This window comes from Peromyscus californicus, unplaced genomic scaffold (assembly GCF_007827085.1).
Source record: "Peromyscus californicus insignis strain IS unplaced genomic scaffold, ASM782708v3 Scaffold_1__1_contigs__length_55948999, whole genome shotgun sequence".
NCBI classification, from domain to species: domain Eukaryota; kingdom Metazoa; phylum Chordata; class Mammalia; order Rodentia; family Cricetidae; genus Peromyscus; species Peromyscus californicus.
Genome location: NW_026294492.1, coordinates 1,162,210 through 1,181,121, shown reverse-complemented (window position 1 = coordinate 1,181,121; position 18,912 = coordinate 1,162,210). Strand labels below are relative to the sequence as shown.

At 42.8% G+C, this 18,912-nt stretch overlaps 1 protein-coding gene across 22 annotated transcripts in view; it reads left to right on the top strand.

Moving 5' to 3' along the window:
* The window catches only part of Myt1l (myelin transcription factor 1 like), a 403,345-nt gene that overhangs the window by 278,992 nt on the left and 105,441 nt on the right, over positions 1 to 18,912 (top strand). For all 22 annotated transcript variants that reach the window (XM_052745749.1, XM_052745740.1, XM_052745742.1 and 19 more), the window contains one exon: positions 10,981 to 11,348. In XM_052745749.1, the coding sequence (XP_052601709.1) occupies positions 10,981 to 11,348 (368 nt within the window). The remainder of the gene's footprint in view (positions 1 to 10,980; positions 11,349 to 18,912) is intronic.

The window sequence follows — 18,912 nt, the reverse complement described above, 5'->3', positions numbered from 1 at the left end:
AAAGCACACCCTAGTAATCTAAGGGCATGAATGGACCAGATTAATCTGCCAATCTTACTGCTGATGAGTAGCTTGGCTGTTGGAATAGTTTTAACATCCTCAGCATTCTGATCTCACAAATGTCAAGGGCAATCAATACCTTTTATGGACAGAAAAGAAGCTGTATGCATTTTACTGAAAGGTGGGAGCTAGTAGAACCAAGCAATAAAGGCTGGTAAGCCACTGCCAATTGCTTCTGCAGTCAACCAACAGAAACAGAGGTTTTGAAGCCTTCTTGTAATGCACGATGGGAACCCAGGATAATTAATATCTGGCAGCATCCCTAACACCAAATAAAACTACTACATTAATACAATAAGTCAGCACCAGCACATGTGAAGTAGTCAAGGTAGTTTACAATAGATAGGAAATATCTCCTGTGCAGAATATAGGATAAACGATCTTGAATTCTAGCCTGATTGGGACTGACTTAATATAGAATCAGGAACTTGTGATAGGCCTTAATGATGAGTAGGAGAGGAAACTCCCAGCAGTAGGAATCATGGATGAGCACAGAACTCTAGAATGGGAAAAACGAAGAAAGGATGGCTATGAGGGTAGGACCAGACTGGACAACAACAGAAGCTAAAGTGAAATGGGAAGATGCAGACAAGTTAAAATTTCTTAATTCAGTAGCCCTTGTCTTTGTTCAAGGTGGGGATAAGTACATGGATTGATTCCTCTGCTGCACAGGCCTCACTTGACTAGTAGCTGGGAATTGGCTTCTAAAGGCAGAAACATCCAGGGGAGAATAACAGTGATCCAAAGTCCTGTCTAACCCGGCTGAGTCTTTGCCCCTGCTATGAGCTGGATCTTCTGCTGACATAGAAGGCATGGGAGGCAGCCACGAGGCACCTATTAGAGGAAGTCTCTGAAGGCTGGGTGTGCATGGTGGCAGGTTTTTGAGATGGGTGGAAATGGGTAGAAAGCAGGGGATGGCTCTATGTTTGTGTGAGAAGCCTCAGTTCCATGTGGCCAGTGAACTGGTGCATGCGCATGAGTGGTCGTCCTGAGAACTAACTTCCAGTGAATCCAGTAGGATTCAACAAGTCATTCATTGTATGGAAAACTGAAAGCAGGCAAGACAGGCAGACCACAGTGCCTTCCTTGAGCCTATGTTCTGGAATCTAAAAGGAACAACGGGCAGTGCAGAAGGTCACCACAGCCTCCTAGAACTTACTCTGCAGACCCACGTGACATTGGTACACATATCTGCCACGAAGAAAATCTGAGGAATCTCAGTCCTCACCCAGGGCTGAGGAAGAGATCTGAAAGAGTGTCAAATCCTAACTTCACTGACAGCTGTGCAGCATCACAAGATACCAGAATACAGGCAAGAAAGGAAGCTTTGAGGGAAATTTCTTTGCAATTAGAAGCACACCAACAATTTTGTGCAAAGGTAGAGTAAAGACATTTTAGATAGGCATAGTTCATAGCACGTGCCTCCATGCACCCTGCCTCAGAAAGTTCGGGGTCTTGGAAGATGGGCTCCACTGAAGACATCTGAAGGTCAGAAAGAAGAACCAGCCTAGTGAGGGGCAGAAGTGTCCCCAGAAGGGTGAACACACAGAGCCTAGGGTGAATAGGCACAGGCAGAGAAGGCCGCAAGAAGGCTGACCTTGTATGAGTCATTAGGACAGAAACTTGTGCACAGGAGTTTGATACCTGAAGGAGAGTTGGAGAATCAATTAAGACATATATAGAAAAACAGAAATATCCACAAATACAGTGGTAATCGGCAGGAGAGAAAATGCAATGGTACAATAGTTGGCACTGCTGCCTGGGCAGACCCTGTTTCATGGTGGTCTTTGGGAATATCTGTAGACTGAACATGCACCTGTCCATCTGAGAAGGTACCTGTGGAGCTCTTATCTCCCAAAGGATCCCAGTAGGCAATGCTTAAACTGAAAACCAGGGAGCATGATATGAGCACTTATTCCAAGATTGTCAAAGAAGCAAAGAAGACATGGAGGATTACTGGTTTTTCAAGCTGACTTTTTAAATGATGTGCTAATAAAAAAAAAACCATTGTAAAAGGCAACCATTGGAGTGTAAATAAGATAGCCTGGAGAAAAGCTATTGAAGAAATCTGACAGGCCCGATAAAAGTTGTGACTCGAGAAAGTGTACTCAATTTCATGTAGGATTTCAGCAACTGGAGTAGTTATGAATGTAAGAATCCCAAGGAACCAAATCTCTGCCAGAGCTGGTTTGGAAAATGGCTCAAGTTCTGAGTGAGGTTTCTGCAGTGACCACCAGATCTGCCTCTGCTGGTTTTCATGAATTAAAAGCTGTTGGTGTGGTTGGGGAAATAAGTCAAAGGTTAATGGTCGTTTTATACTTTATCTCTTTGAATTACTGTTCATGGAAGTATGTGTTTAATACTGGACTATGTCATGTAAGTGCATTTTTAAAGCTAAAAAGCAAGTATGTGACTCCGAGAAGTTCATGTTTAAAATCTGTAGGTAAGGATCAAATATACATTTATGTACAATTTTTATTAAATATTTTTCAATGTCTAGAATATTTATGATTTACAGTGAGTTTAAATTGAAAGTGGATATGAAGTTTCTAAATAAACTAGACATCTGTTAACCACCTTCTATAGAAGACGGTTAACAAACTAAGAAAATACACTAGGACATAGTTACAACTGACTTAGTTTTACTAGTGTGTGGTTAAGTATCTTATGAAGAAGTTTGAAATTCTAGCTCTTTAATTGAATAGTACAGTGGTTCAAATTCTTTTGAAAGTATTTTTAAATGCTTTCCTGTACTCTACTGAGAGTTTCGAGAACAACTTAGAACCTTCAGCACTGGTGACTCCTTCAGAAGCCAATGCTCGGCGTTTCCTGACTGAGTTAACATCTTGAGCCCTTTAGCAGTCTCCAGTGAACCTAAATCCTGATTCCTCCCTCAGTCCCAGGACTTTTGATGCTATTTGGGTCTCAGTCATGCTGTGGCAGCCTTCCCTCAGGGATGCAAGTGGGACAGGGCTCCTAGGTGACAGGGCAGCCCTCTTACTCCTGGTGCTTGCTGTCTTCTCCATGGATGCTTGGGAGCTGTGTGTGTTGTGTCCTTAGGAGTCTGTGTGCTTGCATGTCCAAGCCCTCCTCTCAGCAACTAGGGCATCTCAGAAGCCCTGGAGGTCAGTCCTTGCTACCTCTGTCTCTGTTGAAACCTTCTTCTAGTTTCTCCCCCATAGTAACATGCACAGTACTCTGTGTTTTAGCAGGAGGATGGTAGGCAGTTCGTCTGGCTAGAAATGCTGTTAGGATGGGCAGCAGTGGGTGGTGACACATAGTTTTACATTGGTGTTTTCCTGGAAACAGTGGAGTGAGGGTCTTAGACAGAATCCCATCCACTGATGTCTACTTCAAACCTCATTTCCAGTCCCGCCCTCCTGAGGCCACCTACCAAATGACATCTACAAGTGAACACAAGTTTGGTGCACAAGCCTTAGTTGGCTTTTCCATCTTCCTAACCACAAATAAGCTAGTAGATATTAGTTTCCTCCTGGGTCCTCTCCATCAATTTTTGGCACCTTCTACCAGGCTAGAAGGCCAGAGGTTGTCCTTTACCCCTTCTCCTGATCACTTGAACATGGGTCTTGTTTATTCCATGCCCAAGCTAGGTGAGTTATGATTGATACCACTCCTCACATGTCTTTTACACGCCCCCCCCCCCCCGATCCTATTTTGTTCTCTGCCAGTTCACTCCCATACTACATGTGAGAAGTCATGTGTGAACATGGCCATATTTGTCACTTTTTACTCTCTTGGGGCCTCTTCTGATCCCATCACCTTATCCTGACCAAGGACGGTCAGACGACTAGTAGCACCCCTACATGTCTATCTCATTACTCATGTTGCAGTTCATAGTCCCTCTGCCTCTGTCTTTCTGTGTCTGTCTGTCTCAGCCTTTCTCTGTGTCTATCTCTGCCTCTCTCTTTCTCCGTCTCTCTATTTTTGTCTGTGTCTACCTCTCTCTACTTTTCAATCTCTCTTCATTTGTCTTTGTTGTATTTGGCCCTCCCTGTGTCTGTCTCTGTCTCTCTGGGTCTGTCTGCCTCTGCTTCTCTTTGTCTATCTATATCTACCTGTCTTGGCCTCTCTTTGTTTGTCTACCTCTGTCTCTCTGTATTTCTGTCTATTCCCTCTTCCCCATAGTGTCTTCCTGTGAAGTACTCTACTTCCCTTCCCCGGAGACCATCTCTGCTGTCTCATGACATTAGGATCATGTGCACTGCTCAGGAAAACACTTCCTGAATAAATAAGCAGACAAACTCGCTCAATCTTCATGCAGCAGATGCTTCCTGAACGCCTACTTATTATATAAAAGGCTTTATAGAGAAAGCACCATTGTTAATGGCCCTTATAATAACACAGTAAGAAATCACGGCAGGATTAGTAGATTTTAAAAATCAGAAATCCTGGTATGGATGGAGGGGAGTTATAAACTCTGCCCAGTGATGCCCAGAGGTGTGGCCCTAAGCAAACCTCTGTCCCTTCAAGAGGGAATCAAGAGTCCTGCCTCACAGGGTCATTGTGAGGGTCTAAGAGTGATAAAGGTCTATAACCTCAGCTACTTGGGAGACAGAAACAAAGAGGTAGAGAATGAGTTCAAGGCCAGCTGGAACCTATTATTGAGACCTGTGTCTCAAAACAACAACAAAAAGGTGAACTAGGAATGTAGCTCAGTAGAATACTAATATGTGTGAGGCCCTGAGTTCTATATATAGGACCATAAAAAACAAAGAAAACATTATTCACATATGCAGTAAGTGTTCCAGCAGTGACATTCTGGACTGAGGTGCAGAAAACACCACCTATGAGTGAAGTAAATGTTCTGCCAGTGACATTATAGACAGCTGCAGCTAGAACTCAGTACTTCGGGATTGTGTTACTTACTACAAAGTAACTACTAAGCTTAACACAATGAAAACACTATAAGCCACATAGGAAAAGGCTACCTGTGATCATAAAGAATGACTGGAGAGCTCTGAGCTAACTTAGCAGCCACTGGACACTTACTAAACACAGCTCCCAGAGAGGCCATGAGATACCTGCATTCCATCCTCTCCTATTGGTGACTGTGGCAGAAACCATGGGCAAAGGAAAGGCTGACTAGGTCATTTTTCATTTACATAGATTCTGCTCATGTTTAGTACCTGTATAAAGAAAGCACACATTTAAAACAAACAAACAAAAACCAACTAAACATAACCCATAATTCAGCCTTGAAGAATTCTGTGTTTTACATACTCAAATCCATGGAGGGTAAACCATAGCAAGCAACTTGTCCTCCAGAAGAGCCCACTACAGAACACAGAGAACCAGTCAAACAAAGATTTATAAGTTTCAAAATTAAGATACTCTGGGGGTCCCAGAGGCTGAGCTGGAGGGGAGAGTGGTAAGGTGTCTTCATGTGGCTATAGAGATATTAAGACACAGAGCCCAGACACTGTTTCTGTTTAAGTGTTATTTCGCTTTCCTCTCTACTTTCCATTTTCTCTCTATCTCTGGACAGAGATGTTACACAGACTTTGAGGGCAGTTTGTTTGAATCGAGTCTAGAGCCTGACTCTGAGGTGAGGCTGCAACCGTGATTGTGCCTGGCCCCTGCATTAAGAACCACTTTATGGAGACACTATGGAAAAATTATAAAATTGTTTCAGTTAATGAAATACTATTGAACTACAGTGATGTTAGCAGTAAACATCTTTGCTAATTCCTTGATGTTTCAACTGTGTATAAAAAATATAAATGCAATCAAATTGCAGTGTTCACATTGTATTTTATGTGAAATGATGGGACTAGAGGAGAGGAAGAGCAAATTGGCACACTACAGATGAATTTGATCTCCAAGGACACACTTAGTTCTCAGGTGTGCAGTGCTTGGAGACCAGGAAGGAACCTTCAGTACATACCTGAGACCAAGTAACAATACTGTTCCACCCCTCAGGTGTGGGTATTTGGCCTGCTGGATACTCTTCACATGCTTTCCAGGACCAGTGGGTCTTTCTAAGTTTGCCTTCAAGAACCTTATGCTGCCTTCCAAATTCCAGGTCTCTCTACCATGGTCCATCTTCACCTTCATCTCCATGTCATCCATTATTTCTTCACTTGCCTAGTATGCACTAAGCAATGCAGAGAGCATGTTAGACTCTCAAATGATATGAGATTGCTTCTCCTCACTGACCATATGATAACCATGTAGCCCTGGATACTTGAAATACAGCTGGTAAAGCACAGAAATTGGACTTCCAGTTATCTTTAACTCAAAACTTGCATATGCTATGAGGCTACTGTGTAAGATGCTACAACTCAGAAACTAAGGAATCAACAGATCCTTCTGTCACATCACTCTGGAGAACAAAAAAGGCATCATGTAACCTGTAACCACTCTAGGGCATGGTACACTCTCATCCTTCATGAGCAAGGACATAGTGGATTGTCCCATGAGTGTTCATTGGCTATCTACCATCAGACAGGTTCCACGGGCCACTCAGAGAAGGCACACACCTGGTGAGGCTAAACCATGTGATTCAAATGATTAAAGAATGAGTCAATGAGTTTTATTCAAAATAGCAATTGCTCTTGGGTAATCTCTGAAGTGGAACATGAGAAGAGAAGCCAAAGATATTAACTGTAGCCTTCAACCTGGATGGTATGATGGATGCCTCAAGCACTCTGCCACAAATTCCACTTGGTTTTTTCAATCTGAGGACATCCAAGAACTGTAATTTTGTTGTCATTTGGAAAGACATGAATGTGTTGATGGACACAGCTGTGGTAGTTCACAGTACTCCAAGTGCATAGGTGAGGATGAAACTTCTCCTCCTCCTCCCAAGCTGCCACCTATCAGCAGATGCAGCATCCCTAAGACATGAGTTTGGCAGGATCCCCCAAATACAGTCCCAGGACTTTTCCAGGTCTCTGATGACATGAGCAGGCTCCTGAGTCAGCTTCTAATATAGGGTAAAATGTGTCTGGACTCGGAATTTGTTGTTACATAAAAGTGGACACCGGGAGCTGGCAGTTAGTGAGAGACGTCAAGGAATTTGCATATAACTTGAGGTGAGACTATTTTCAATGTTTTGTTTTGTTTTGTTTTTTGGTTTTTTGAGACAGGGTTTCTCTGTGTAGCTTTGCGTCTTTCCTGGAACTCACTTGGTAGCCCAGGCTGGCCTCAAACTCACAGAGATCCGCCTGACTCTGCCTCCCGAGTGCTGGGATTAAAGGCGTGCGCCACCACCGCCCGGCTTCAATGTGTTTTAAGGACATAGAGAAACACCAGAGCAACAAACAAAATGAACTGGCAGGAAGTGTTAGTGTTTGAAGCCAGTGAATTCTACTGTTATCACACTGAACCCACTTTTTCCAAAAAGCAGTTCAAAATATAAGTAGGCTGGAAGACTGAAGCATACACTTACATAGTATGTTCCAACAAGGAGAATGGTCATCCTAGGAAGTCTAAGTGACCTCAAAAGTTAGGGCTGTGAAGGTCTAGTAGCCACTCATCTTGTAGATGGATAAACACAGGCCCTGCCAGAGAAGCCAGGTGTGTCCAATTCAATGTTTATGAGGCTCAAGTACCTTAGCACTCAGACCCTTGCATGAGTATTGAGAGCCGCTGGTAGTAAAAGTCCATGAGAGTATACAGCAGTGACAACTAGAGTTCAGAAGGCCAACCTATCAGAACTAAGGGTTCTGTTAGAGGAAACCATCATGCAAGGTGTTATGGAATTACTGCCTTTTGAATGAACTGGCTGTCTCTTGTTGTAAACTTCTTGTGCAATAACAGCTATGATTCTCCCCATTTACCGTGCATCTCCATGTCATGTGTACATGTAATCTCATGATTGCATCTCAATCTTTGGCGCCACTTTTCCCACTCATCCCAGCTGCAGCTGCTTTCTGATAGGGAGGGGGACATATGCTAGGTGGCTAAGCAACCTATGTCAGAGTGTGTAGTATTGAGGGTCCTATTACTGGCCTGGAGTTATCCTTAGTTCTTTGTCTTTTCAAATGAAAGAATTCAGCCAAGATATATAGATAGTTTAATTAGTTTATTTAGCAAAAAGGAGCAGAGGTAGTTCCCTTCGGACAGCTTAGAGAGGGCTGATGAGAGAGCTCGGATTTGTTATTTTTAAAAGAGACTATTTAGGACTATATATGATACTAACATTTATAGAGGTAAGATGTCCCCCTTTTTCCTTCCAAGGGATAGTGAACCAGATATATCTCCCTTTTAGACTGTTTCTTCCCATGGTCCTCTTAAAACGCCCATAAGTATGTGAAAGCAACAATGTAAATGGTATTATAATAAACCCCAAATCTTTTGAGGCTGTAGACCCTTCTTTGGTGTACATATATGGCAACTGGGAACATCCTTGATACCTTGGTTTCTGATATATCAGACATATATACATATATATATACACACACACATATATACACATATACATATATATCTGAGGGTAGCTTCAAAGATGCTTAACCATAAGGAGACATCTGACCATCAGGAGACACAGCTGTCAAGATCCAACAACATGCCAATGAGAGCAGAGGTTATTGTACATCATTCTGCAGCAAATACTGTCACAGACCGAGGACCTAATCTGGGCCAGGCACTGAACTCACCTTCTCATGTTAGTTTTTGCATTTTGTGATAAAGGTACCAGTGTGAGATGGACACATTTTTCAATTTCAGCTGTGACTCTAAGGTACAAAGTTGAACCTCTGTACAAAAACTACTCAACTGATAAGCCCTGCCCACAGGTGAGCTCCATTCACCATGTTCCAGCACTGCATACTCTGCCATGCATCCTGACTCCAGCACCCACCCTCATCTCTTTTCATGAGAGGTTGGTGCTTGTTACTACCATGGGGTCTCAGAGTGCAGGGGAGGCTCCCTCAGACTACAATGTGTAGTATCTCTGCAGTCAGCCATCTGGCCATCCTCCTTATGACCTGGCCCATTCCACTGCCTGGATGCCACACAGGCATCCCTTTACTGACCATCTCCAGCTTCACTTCAGCTCATCATCCTAGCAGTTCCCCATGATCTTCCCAACACACAAAGCTGATGGCATCAGTAACTGCCTGCAAGAGCTCAGAAAGAGTCCCACAGTCAGCCCACTAGGTGGACCTGCCCCTGTCTGGCACACCATTATTCTCCTCTCTTGTCCTACTTCTCTCAGCTCCTTGGGGCTTGTGTTTCCATTTTCCGAACTATATTGTGCTTTCTCTTACATCTACATTGTTTGCAGATTCTTTTGATATGTATTCCAAGTGTCTTTTTCTCTGCCAGAAAAAGTTCTTCTACCCTTCGAATTTCTTCCCAGCATAACTTCTGGAGGTCTTTCAGGCATTCGATCACCTGACCCTTAGATATGATGTCCTCCACATATTGTATGAGAGGACACACCACCCCTAATTCATTCATTTGGTCTGAAATGGTTCAGTGCCATGATGTCCAAGTGTTTGGGGTATATGGTATAGAAGAGTGAGAGATTAGAAAGGATACCACTGACATGTCAAAGTCACTAATGGACCTCATAGTCCTGGAGCAAAAGCTATGTCCCTTTGCATCAACATCTGCTAAATATCCATAGCATGGCACTGGGTGGCCAAGATCTGTGATCATGTCATCATTCCTAGGTTCCAAACTGCATGTCTTAGTTAGGGTTTCTATTGTTGTAAAGAGACACCATGACTACGGCAACTCTTCTAAAGGAAGACATTTAAGTGGGGCTGGCTTCCAGTTCACAGACTTAGGCCATTGTTGTCATGGCAGGTGGCAATGGTGGCATACAGACAGACATGGTGCTGGAGAAGGAACTGAGAGTTCTACATCTTGATCCTCTGGCAAGGAAGCAACTGTGTGTCACACTGAGCATAGCTTTAGCAAAGGAGACCTCAAAGCCGACCCCTACAGTGACACACTTCCTCCAACAAGGCCACACCTTCTCCAACAAAGCTAGACCTCCTAATACTACTACTCCCTATTGGGACCATTTTTCTTTCAAACCACTACACTGAGCCAGCCCAAGTCTGAAGGAATCTCCTACTGTACTGACCAGTGAAAGGGAAGTCATGTGGCATTTTAAACACATGCATTATTTCCCATAGTATTTTTGTCACTCTTACTGACCCTTATTCCTTGCAGCACATACAAGCTTTCCAGGAAGGAAAAAAAAAGAACAACTAAATAGGCAACATAATTTGGAGAATCATCTTTTCTCAGGGAAAGAATATAAAAGGTCAGCTTGGAGGAAGATTCTGGCTCAAATTCATCTTGATTTAATGGCAACTGCCAGTAATCCCAAAGTCAATCTCTGGAGGCTGGGGATGGAATTGAAATTATCCAAGACTGACAGTGACCAGCCTTTAAATGAGACAGTACCTGCCATCAACATCTGTGGTTTGTCTGCTTTTAGTAGGTTTTTCATATCTCAAGATATTATTGTGTCTTCAAAATATACAGATCCAAGCATATCCAAGTATTTTTAGAGGATACACATCTTATATTGGTGTACATAATATATATATATATATATATATATGTAATATCATGTGTGATATAGTAAAATATTTAGTAATTTGAATCTGAGCCTTCAACTGCCTGAGAAGCATCTGGAGGAAGGGTTTCATAGCCATCCTCCTGAACTAGGGTCTCCATGCCATTTGGAATCATAGTAATGGTGACCTAGAGGACTCTGATTACATGCTAATGGTAATTAGACAAATCAAGCTGTACTTCGATGTCATTTTCATTAGCAGAACTGTATACAAGAGAACAGTAGTACCCTGCCCCTTTGCATTTGCATGATGATATTTATGCTCAATCCCAAATATCTGCAAGGCATCCCATTGCTCTGATATTCAGGCAGTAACGTAAATCTCCTTCTCTGTCCTCTTTCTCTATTTTTTTTATCAGTGTATATGGTTGTCCCTTGGCTAAAAAAAGGAAAACGCAAGATAAACAGCCCCAAGAACCTGCTCCCAAGCGAAAACCATTTGCAGTGAAAGCAGATAGTTCCTCAGTAGATGAATGCTATGAGAGTGATGGTACTGAAGATATGGATGATAAGGAGGAAGATGAGGAAGAGGAATTCTCTGAGGACAATGATGAGCAAGGGGATGAGGATGATGAAGATGAGGAGGTGGATCGGGAAGACGAGGAGGAGATTGAGGAGGAAGATGATGATGAAGATGATGATGATGATGAAGATGGGGATGATGTAGAAGAGGAAGAAGAAGAGGAGGAGGAAGAAGAGGAAGAAGAGGAAGAGGAAGAAGAAAATGGTAATCTTTAAGTACTAACAAAGCTTAGACCATGATTTGGGGTCAGTTTTCTGCATGAGTTTTCTAGTGTTAATATCCTTGGCATCCTAACAATTCCAGGACTAAGATTTCTCAACACCAAATGGATAAACTACTTATGTGAACTTAAAAGTTTGTCTCAAATAATTCCTTTAAGTTATCTTGTAGGCTTCAGATTTCTGTCAAATTGTTACTTAGATTGGTTGCCATGGCAATTTGCTGAGCTATTTGTGGCATAATGTAGGAAGAAATCTGGTCTAGCATGTCTAGTGTTTAAGTTGTTCTGTCCAAGAGGTACTCAAGCATGGCTGTTGGCACAGCCTTAGCCTCTGTACCTCCAGTGTGAGAGCTGAAGAGGTACATTCTGTCTGTTGATTGTCAAAGCTATACTTTGGTGATTGTCATGTGGCTGGGATGAAAAGAGATACTACTTAAAGGAAATGGTTGGTGGATTGGTTGTGTGCTTCATATTTGAGATCCAGGTTTCTGGTCTGAAGCAGAATATGGTGAGTTGTTCAAGCAAAGTGCAAGCTTGCTGTGAAGTATATGGGTTGCTTCCATAATGCACTCCAGAGGATTCATTTTTGTGTCCAGCTTTTACAAGACTCAAATTATGATTTTTGAGCCTTATTTTCTAGAAGGAAGTGGTTTTCTCATGATCCTAGATACAGCTTTTGTTGGCTTAGGGTTTTCCTCATAGAAATGTCAAAAATGATGATAACAGGATGAGAATACTTTTTTCTCACCCTTGTCCCTTGGGCTCAAAAAATCTTCAAGAATCTGAATTCAGAAACAACTAATTTCCAGATACAAAGCCATTATCTCATCTATTGGAGAGAATACACCAACATGTTTAGATCATGCAAATGAGCCAGGCATCACTACTCCTATGCTCAGGCATAAAATAACACACCTTATTCCAAAGCCATGGCCATTTGTGTTAGAAAGCATGAACTTTATTGGACAGTCCTACATTGTTACAGAGGCTTAAAGTTGTTATGTTAATAATTTGCTACTCACATTTTCCCTAAGTTCTTTCATATGGTATTACAGAACGCTTAACAAGTTACATCATAGTTCATGCCAATAATTACTGTGAATGCTGCCCAGTGTGCTGTGGATAAATGTACTGATGTCACTAATGAGCAGCTAAGAATTAACTCATAACCCTGTGTAATGAAATGTGCGAAAAGATGTAGAGGAGACCAGTTAAGCAAATATTTAGGGACACAGTATCAGCTGTGTGCAATTCTAAATGATATCTTTAGTTGTCAGTGCTGATGAGTGATTTGTATCTTGGCTGTGTGGTGTCATTGCAATCATATAAAATACTCTCTTGCATATTCTCATCATGTTTGGGGAGCAGGAGACATTAATGTTCAGGGTTATGAACATTCGGTATACACAAAAAGTCTTGTCCAAATTTAGAATCTGTTCCATTTTCTAAACTTAAGTGCTTCAGTTTTGTTTGCTTGGGGTCAGAATTTAGGTAACCTACCTTTTCAATATACAAAGTGACATGCTTGGAAGTACTCAGAAGTCTTACTAAGGTGCATAACAATGTGGCCACACTGGCTTGAGCTGTTCTGACTTTAGCACCTAGATCCTGGGTGCATAATGAGCTCAGTAGCAAATCAGAACCAGGCAATTTTAGCTGGAGTGATTCAAGCAACTGAACATAACCAGCAGACATAGGACAGAATCATCAAACAAGCAACTTCATAATAACTACATAGGTCCCAGATTTTTAAGTATCAAGCATACCTGGCCTGGTGCCTACTCAGGCATCCAGCACATGCTGAGTATAACCAGCTTGTGGAAGCAGAAACCTGTCAGAATGAAGGAACAATCCCAGATATGTAGTCAGCCACTGAGGCACTGTTTTCAGAAGTCACAGCATCTGCTCCCCAGATAAGTCACCTATTAGGTGACTTAAAAGACCCATTGAGGCCGGGCGGTGGTGGCGCACGCCTTTAATCCCAGCACTCGGGAGGCAGAGCCAGGCGGATCTCTGTGAGTTCGAGGCCAGCCTGGGCTACCAAGTGAGTCCCAGGAAAGGCGCAAAGCTACACAGAGAAACCCTGTCTCGAAAAACCAAAAAAAAAAAAAAAAAAAAAAAAAAAAGACCCATTGAATTACTGAGGAGGAGCTCAGCACATGATCTGCTGTGAGACTAGTTTGTGTGACCCCAGTGAGGCAAGTATGCCCTTGCAACATCCTTGATAGAAAGTAAGGCCCTTCACCCCCTTTCAAGCACCCTCTTATGTGCTACCCAGACCCAGGCACTGCTCTTATGGAGGATCATCCCTGTGGTTCTGATTGTTGTGGGTGCTCTGAAGGTGATGCCAAAGGCTTGTTTGATTTCCCAAACCTTTGACCATCAACAAACTGCACTATCAACCCAGCTTTGTGTGCACAGTCCTGGAGAATCCCTCAGAAGCTTCTATAGTGTGGAGAAGTCTCCACTGAAGAGCCTGTGAGCTGGTGTTCCAAGACACAGTTTAACTAGCACCATACAGTAATGTCCCAGTGCTTTACATTCCAGGTATTTCAAACCTGCCAGGGTTGGGAATCTCCATCAAAGGAACTCCAGAGCTTTGTTGATAGAACAGCTATTCAACATGATCAGACTCTTATTTGTGCTTACATTGTTAAAATGAGACTTTGAGAGACAGAAATCCATCAGTCTCCTATTTTCATATCCTCACTATGCATACCCTATTTTTACCAGACTGTGGAAGTCAGTGCCCAAACTTGTCACAGGTTAGCCCTACCACACATCTGGGAAGCACAGTGAATGCAAGATTCCTACAGTATGCAAAAGTCACATTTTTTTAGTGCTGGTCACTGTCCTGAGGTTTTTGTCTCTATGTCCCTTAGTTGACTCATAGCCCCATCACAGGCTGAGGCTGCAGCAGATTCCTCTAAGGTTGGCTGTGCCTCATTCCTGCCATATAGGTACAGACTGTGGCCTCAAGTGAGAAGCAAGAAAGACAGAGAGCCTCATGTAGAGAACTTAAGCAGCCCATGCTTAAACCACAATTTGGACACAACTTGGACAGATACCATAGCGGAGCAGACCATGTTCAATATGCAGAAATCAGGGCAGTGATATGGTAATAGGGAGAAAATCTGAACTGGCATCAGCCTGAGGACCAAGCATGAAGCTTCAGGTTATCTGCGCTGGTAACTGTGTCCACCCAGGAATCATTTTCTCTTGACTATAATTTGAAATGTGTTTATTTTGTTTCAGGTAAAACACATTTGCACAAATCATCAGATTATTATGAAAGGAGTCCACTGAATATAGAAGAAACATTATTTAGAACATGGGAATTACGTATTTCATTTCAAGGATCTTTGAGCATTGCAGTTACACATAAACTAAATGGCCCTGACACTGAATATCCTATGAGTACATGTATTTAAAAAATTGTTATGTTTTATAATGTGGACAAATCACAGGCTAGTCTTTTCCATAGTCTTATTTTCAAAATACATAGTGAAAAATTCACAGTAACTATCCAATTCCATGCTTATTAAATAACAACTACCTATCCTAAAGGTGAGTTACCACACTGTGGCCATAGAGTCAGATTTAGCAGATTTGGCACATACTATGATTAAAGGTCTTTCAGGATCCCTATGATGAGAAATACAAATTCACTGCATAGATAATACATATAAGGTATGGCTTATGTTCACATTCGATCCACCAAAAGGAATAATCATTTAAAACATCATATGCAGATATACATATATGCATGTCCTTTTGAACTGAAGTTTCATCTCCCTATAGACAGGAAGGTGAATTCTCTGGGGAATAACTAGGCAGTGTGTGGTCTACACTGAATAAGACCAAACTACTACCCTCCTTACTTTAAATTCTCTGCTTCAGTTACTGACAAAATGCTAGAGTTCCCAAGTGACATCTGCCTCTGGCATCTCAGAACTACCCTAAACACTGAACACTGCAAGACTGTCCCCACAATCACTGTGTGAGTCAATGCAGGTGCCCTTTCAGTTAGGGTTATCTGGCCTTCATATCCCACATCAGTTAGCAGCCATGAGTGTGGTATCCTTGCAAGCTCATTCTGAGGAGTAGATTGTTGTGAATTCTGATATTAAGAACCTTCTCTAATATGCTAGACAGTTGCTCAAGTCCAGGCAGAATGAAAACACATGGTGTGGAGGCAAAGTGGGAGGGGCTGCTTTTGTTAGAGCAGTGCAACTTCCTCTGCTGTCCCTGAAATAGCTGGGGCACTGACAGTCCACACAGACAGATTCTGATTTGGGACCCTGTTCTCACAGTCCCTATCATGAAACAACAGATCTGTCCATGAGACTGCCTTTACTGAGGTGATCTCACTCTTCAGTAAGTCCACTTCAAAGACCATACTGTGTGAATTCCTCCTCACAGAAGCATCTTTCTAATTGTTAAGATTTCCTGGGGTGTGTTTTCTTCCAAATAGTGATGGGTAAGGCCCCCAGCTGCACTCATGTCCTGATCATGGGTGAGGTAGTGGCTGGTGTGGTCATGAGGGAAGAGGATAAAGGTGCTGAGCGGTCTGCACTGAGGCCCCACAACTCCCCAGTCTCCCCTCAGGGTGCTGCTCTCCATATTGATTAGCCAATTATCCTTCTGTATCTTTCCCAGGGACAGGTCCCTGATGAGGGAAGCAAGCTGAAATGCAGACAGACTGTGAAAATCAGAATTAGCCAGCCAGTGTTCTACTGCAGTCAGCAGAAAAAGCAATGAGTTCTGAGACCAGCATAGCACAGAGATGATGTGTTTAGTATGCAAGGCTTCACCTGAGGAAGGCTGTGGTCACAGTTGGGAGAATGAATATGGTGGATTTTATCTTCTTAAAATTAACCTTCCCAATATATACAAAAGTCTTCTGTGGGGATACTGGGAATGCAAGTGCCCTGAGGTAGATGGTGCTATGGTTTGAGAATAAGAAAGCCTTTAGCCTCAAGTAGGATCTAACTCTCCGTCCATTAAAAAAAAATCCTGCTCCATGTCAACTAGTTTTTGCTTAATTATAAAATAAATTACATCAAATTTCATGAATGTTTGAATACTTCGAGGCAAATCAGAAAATGTAATGCTTCATACCCTTAAGATGCGAACACGTGTGTGAAGTGCTACAGGCTAGCCTTTTCTACAATAATGAAAACAGGATGTCACACAGCTTGTTTTAAAGTCCACTGTAGAGAATCAGCAGCACATTTGGTGTGTCTTGTTCATTTAATTTTACCCTAAATGCTGAGTGGTCACAGTGACGCAGGGCACTTCGGGGGAGGGGGGTGGAATCCTAGCTCAGCCCATGCCACTCATCTTGAAAAGGTCATCCAGCGTTTTAGGCCTCATTGTGAAATAAAACTCTCCCCTTCACCCTCTCCCTGTCTTGCTCTGCAATATAAAGCAGGCACAAGACACAAAAGAGCTTTATAAGTCTGAACTATTCATAACTATGATGTTGGAGCCAAGGTCAAAAGTGACTACACGACAATCTCCCTGCATTTACTCAGGTCTGCATCACTCTAGAACTAATGCTCTGCCTATCTGGAGCACTGACCCAGTCATGCTGCAAGCCTGTTCTGCCCTGGGGACAATCAGTGCTCAGGACCATTAGCTCCAAAGTGGGAGGGGAGTGCCAGAGAGACAGGCAGTGAGTAACAGTGCTGTCTGCTAAGGCTCCATCAGGACAAGGTGTCAGGATGCCTGACTGTAGTCTCAAACATGGTATGTGCTTCTTGTATACTCTAAGGATACTGGGCTAGCTGAAGCTTTTGTTTGGATTAGGGTTTTCTTTTCTTTTTTTTTTTAATTGTTTCAATAAAGAGTGAGTAAAACAAGAAGGAGCACACACACAGGACAGAAAGAACACAGAATTGAGCTTTGCACATTGAAGTGGTGGCTTTGAGAATTCAGGCTGAAGACAGGAACACGTTTGAAGGCTGAGGATTAGTAAACCTCTTATTACAGAGAAAAATAACATCTATAGGGTCCCCTAGAATTGAGTCAGGGATGAGGAAGGGAAGACCCAGAGTTCCCTCCTAACCTACCGCACTTATATAAAAAGCACACTTACCTCAGCCCTGCTCTGGAGACAGAAGAGCCAGGATACACTTCACTAGGATACACAGCTACACTGTGTGCTCTGTGGGCAAGCAATGCTCAAGACTGGCCAGGTAACATTAAAGAGAGGCAAACAGACAAGAGGTGAGGAACAGACACAGACAATGAAATAGCACGGCTGAGAGAAACATATAGAGACAGGAGGACAGAAACAGGCAGAGGGCGAGGTGGACAGAGACACCGAGACAGAGGATAGTCACTGCCAACTAAAAGAGCTCATGGATGGGAGGATGTGGCTATCCTATTATTTTTAAATCCTCAAATCTAGATAAGCCAGTGCCCAAATGTCATTCAGAAGCTCCTCAAAACCTTATGAATAAATGAAATTTCACTCACATTCCATTAATTTAGTTCCCTAATGAATGAAAACTTTAAGAAAGAAACACAATTCACAGTTTCTAAGTTAAAAGTGACTTGGTTCCCTGGTAGAAATTGTTTTCTCTTTCAATCTACCTCATTTTATTGCATAGGGAATTTTATTTTACATACAACATGGACAACTAATAGGGGGCTACAGTTGGTAGGAAACTTGCCTGGGATTTATGGAGCCCTGAGTTCAGTGACTACCACCACAAAACAAGGAAAGTGTGGTACAAGCCTGCTACACCAGAACTCAGGAGGTAGAGGCAGGAGTTCAAGCAACCTATAGGCTGCTGTTTCCTATAGGAAGCCTCATTCCTTTGTTCCTTTATGCTGGTCTAGAGCCCTAGACTCAGTGTGCCTGAATGTGAAGCAAAGATGCTGAGGGCTGGGTCTTGTAGCTTCAGTGGCTCTGCCTGGCTGGTACCTGCCTCCCTCCCATGGTTCTTAAGCTCTGCAGAAGAAACTTATCAGCCTGGGAAAAGTCAGAGGAAGCAGTCATTAGCAAGGCTGGGACCCAGACCACTATGACTCAGGACACAAGATGCATGGCCAGCCTTATGACCTCGATTAAAGCACTAGAAATTCTTGTTGAATGATTTCCCTCATCTGTAAGGCAGAAAATGGTGTATGGACTGCAGAGAGGTATCAGAAACCATGGTGTGTGTGTGGGGTGGGGGCTAGGAAATTGCCACCTCCTAGAGCAAAGCTAGGTAGTGGGATTAACTTCAGGTTGGTATTCCCAGTACTCATGAGATACAACCACCCTCCCCGACTTCAGGAGAAGGCATCTAAGACAGATGTCTTGACATTGTATGAACAGACCCTGGCCATGTCCTCATCCTCTGTGCCCACTTCTTCACATACTACATTGGCCATGGGGATCTTGGCTTTTCTGGAGCCTTGAAAAACTGGCACTTACTGCTGCTTATACTCCTAACCTCTGGCAAAGGTCTCCTTCCTCATGAGAACTGGCCTCATCCTCCTGCTCTGGCTTCCTGTCTTCCCTATATTCCTATCCAACTTTGTTTTTCTTCATAG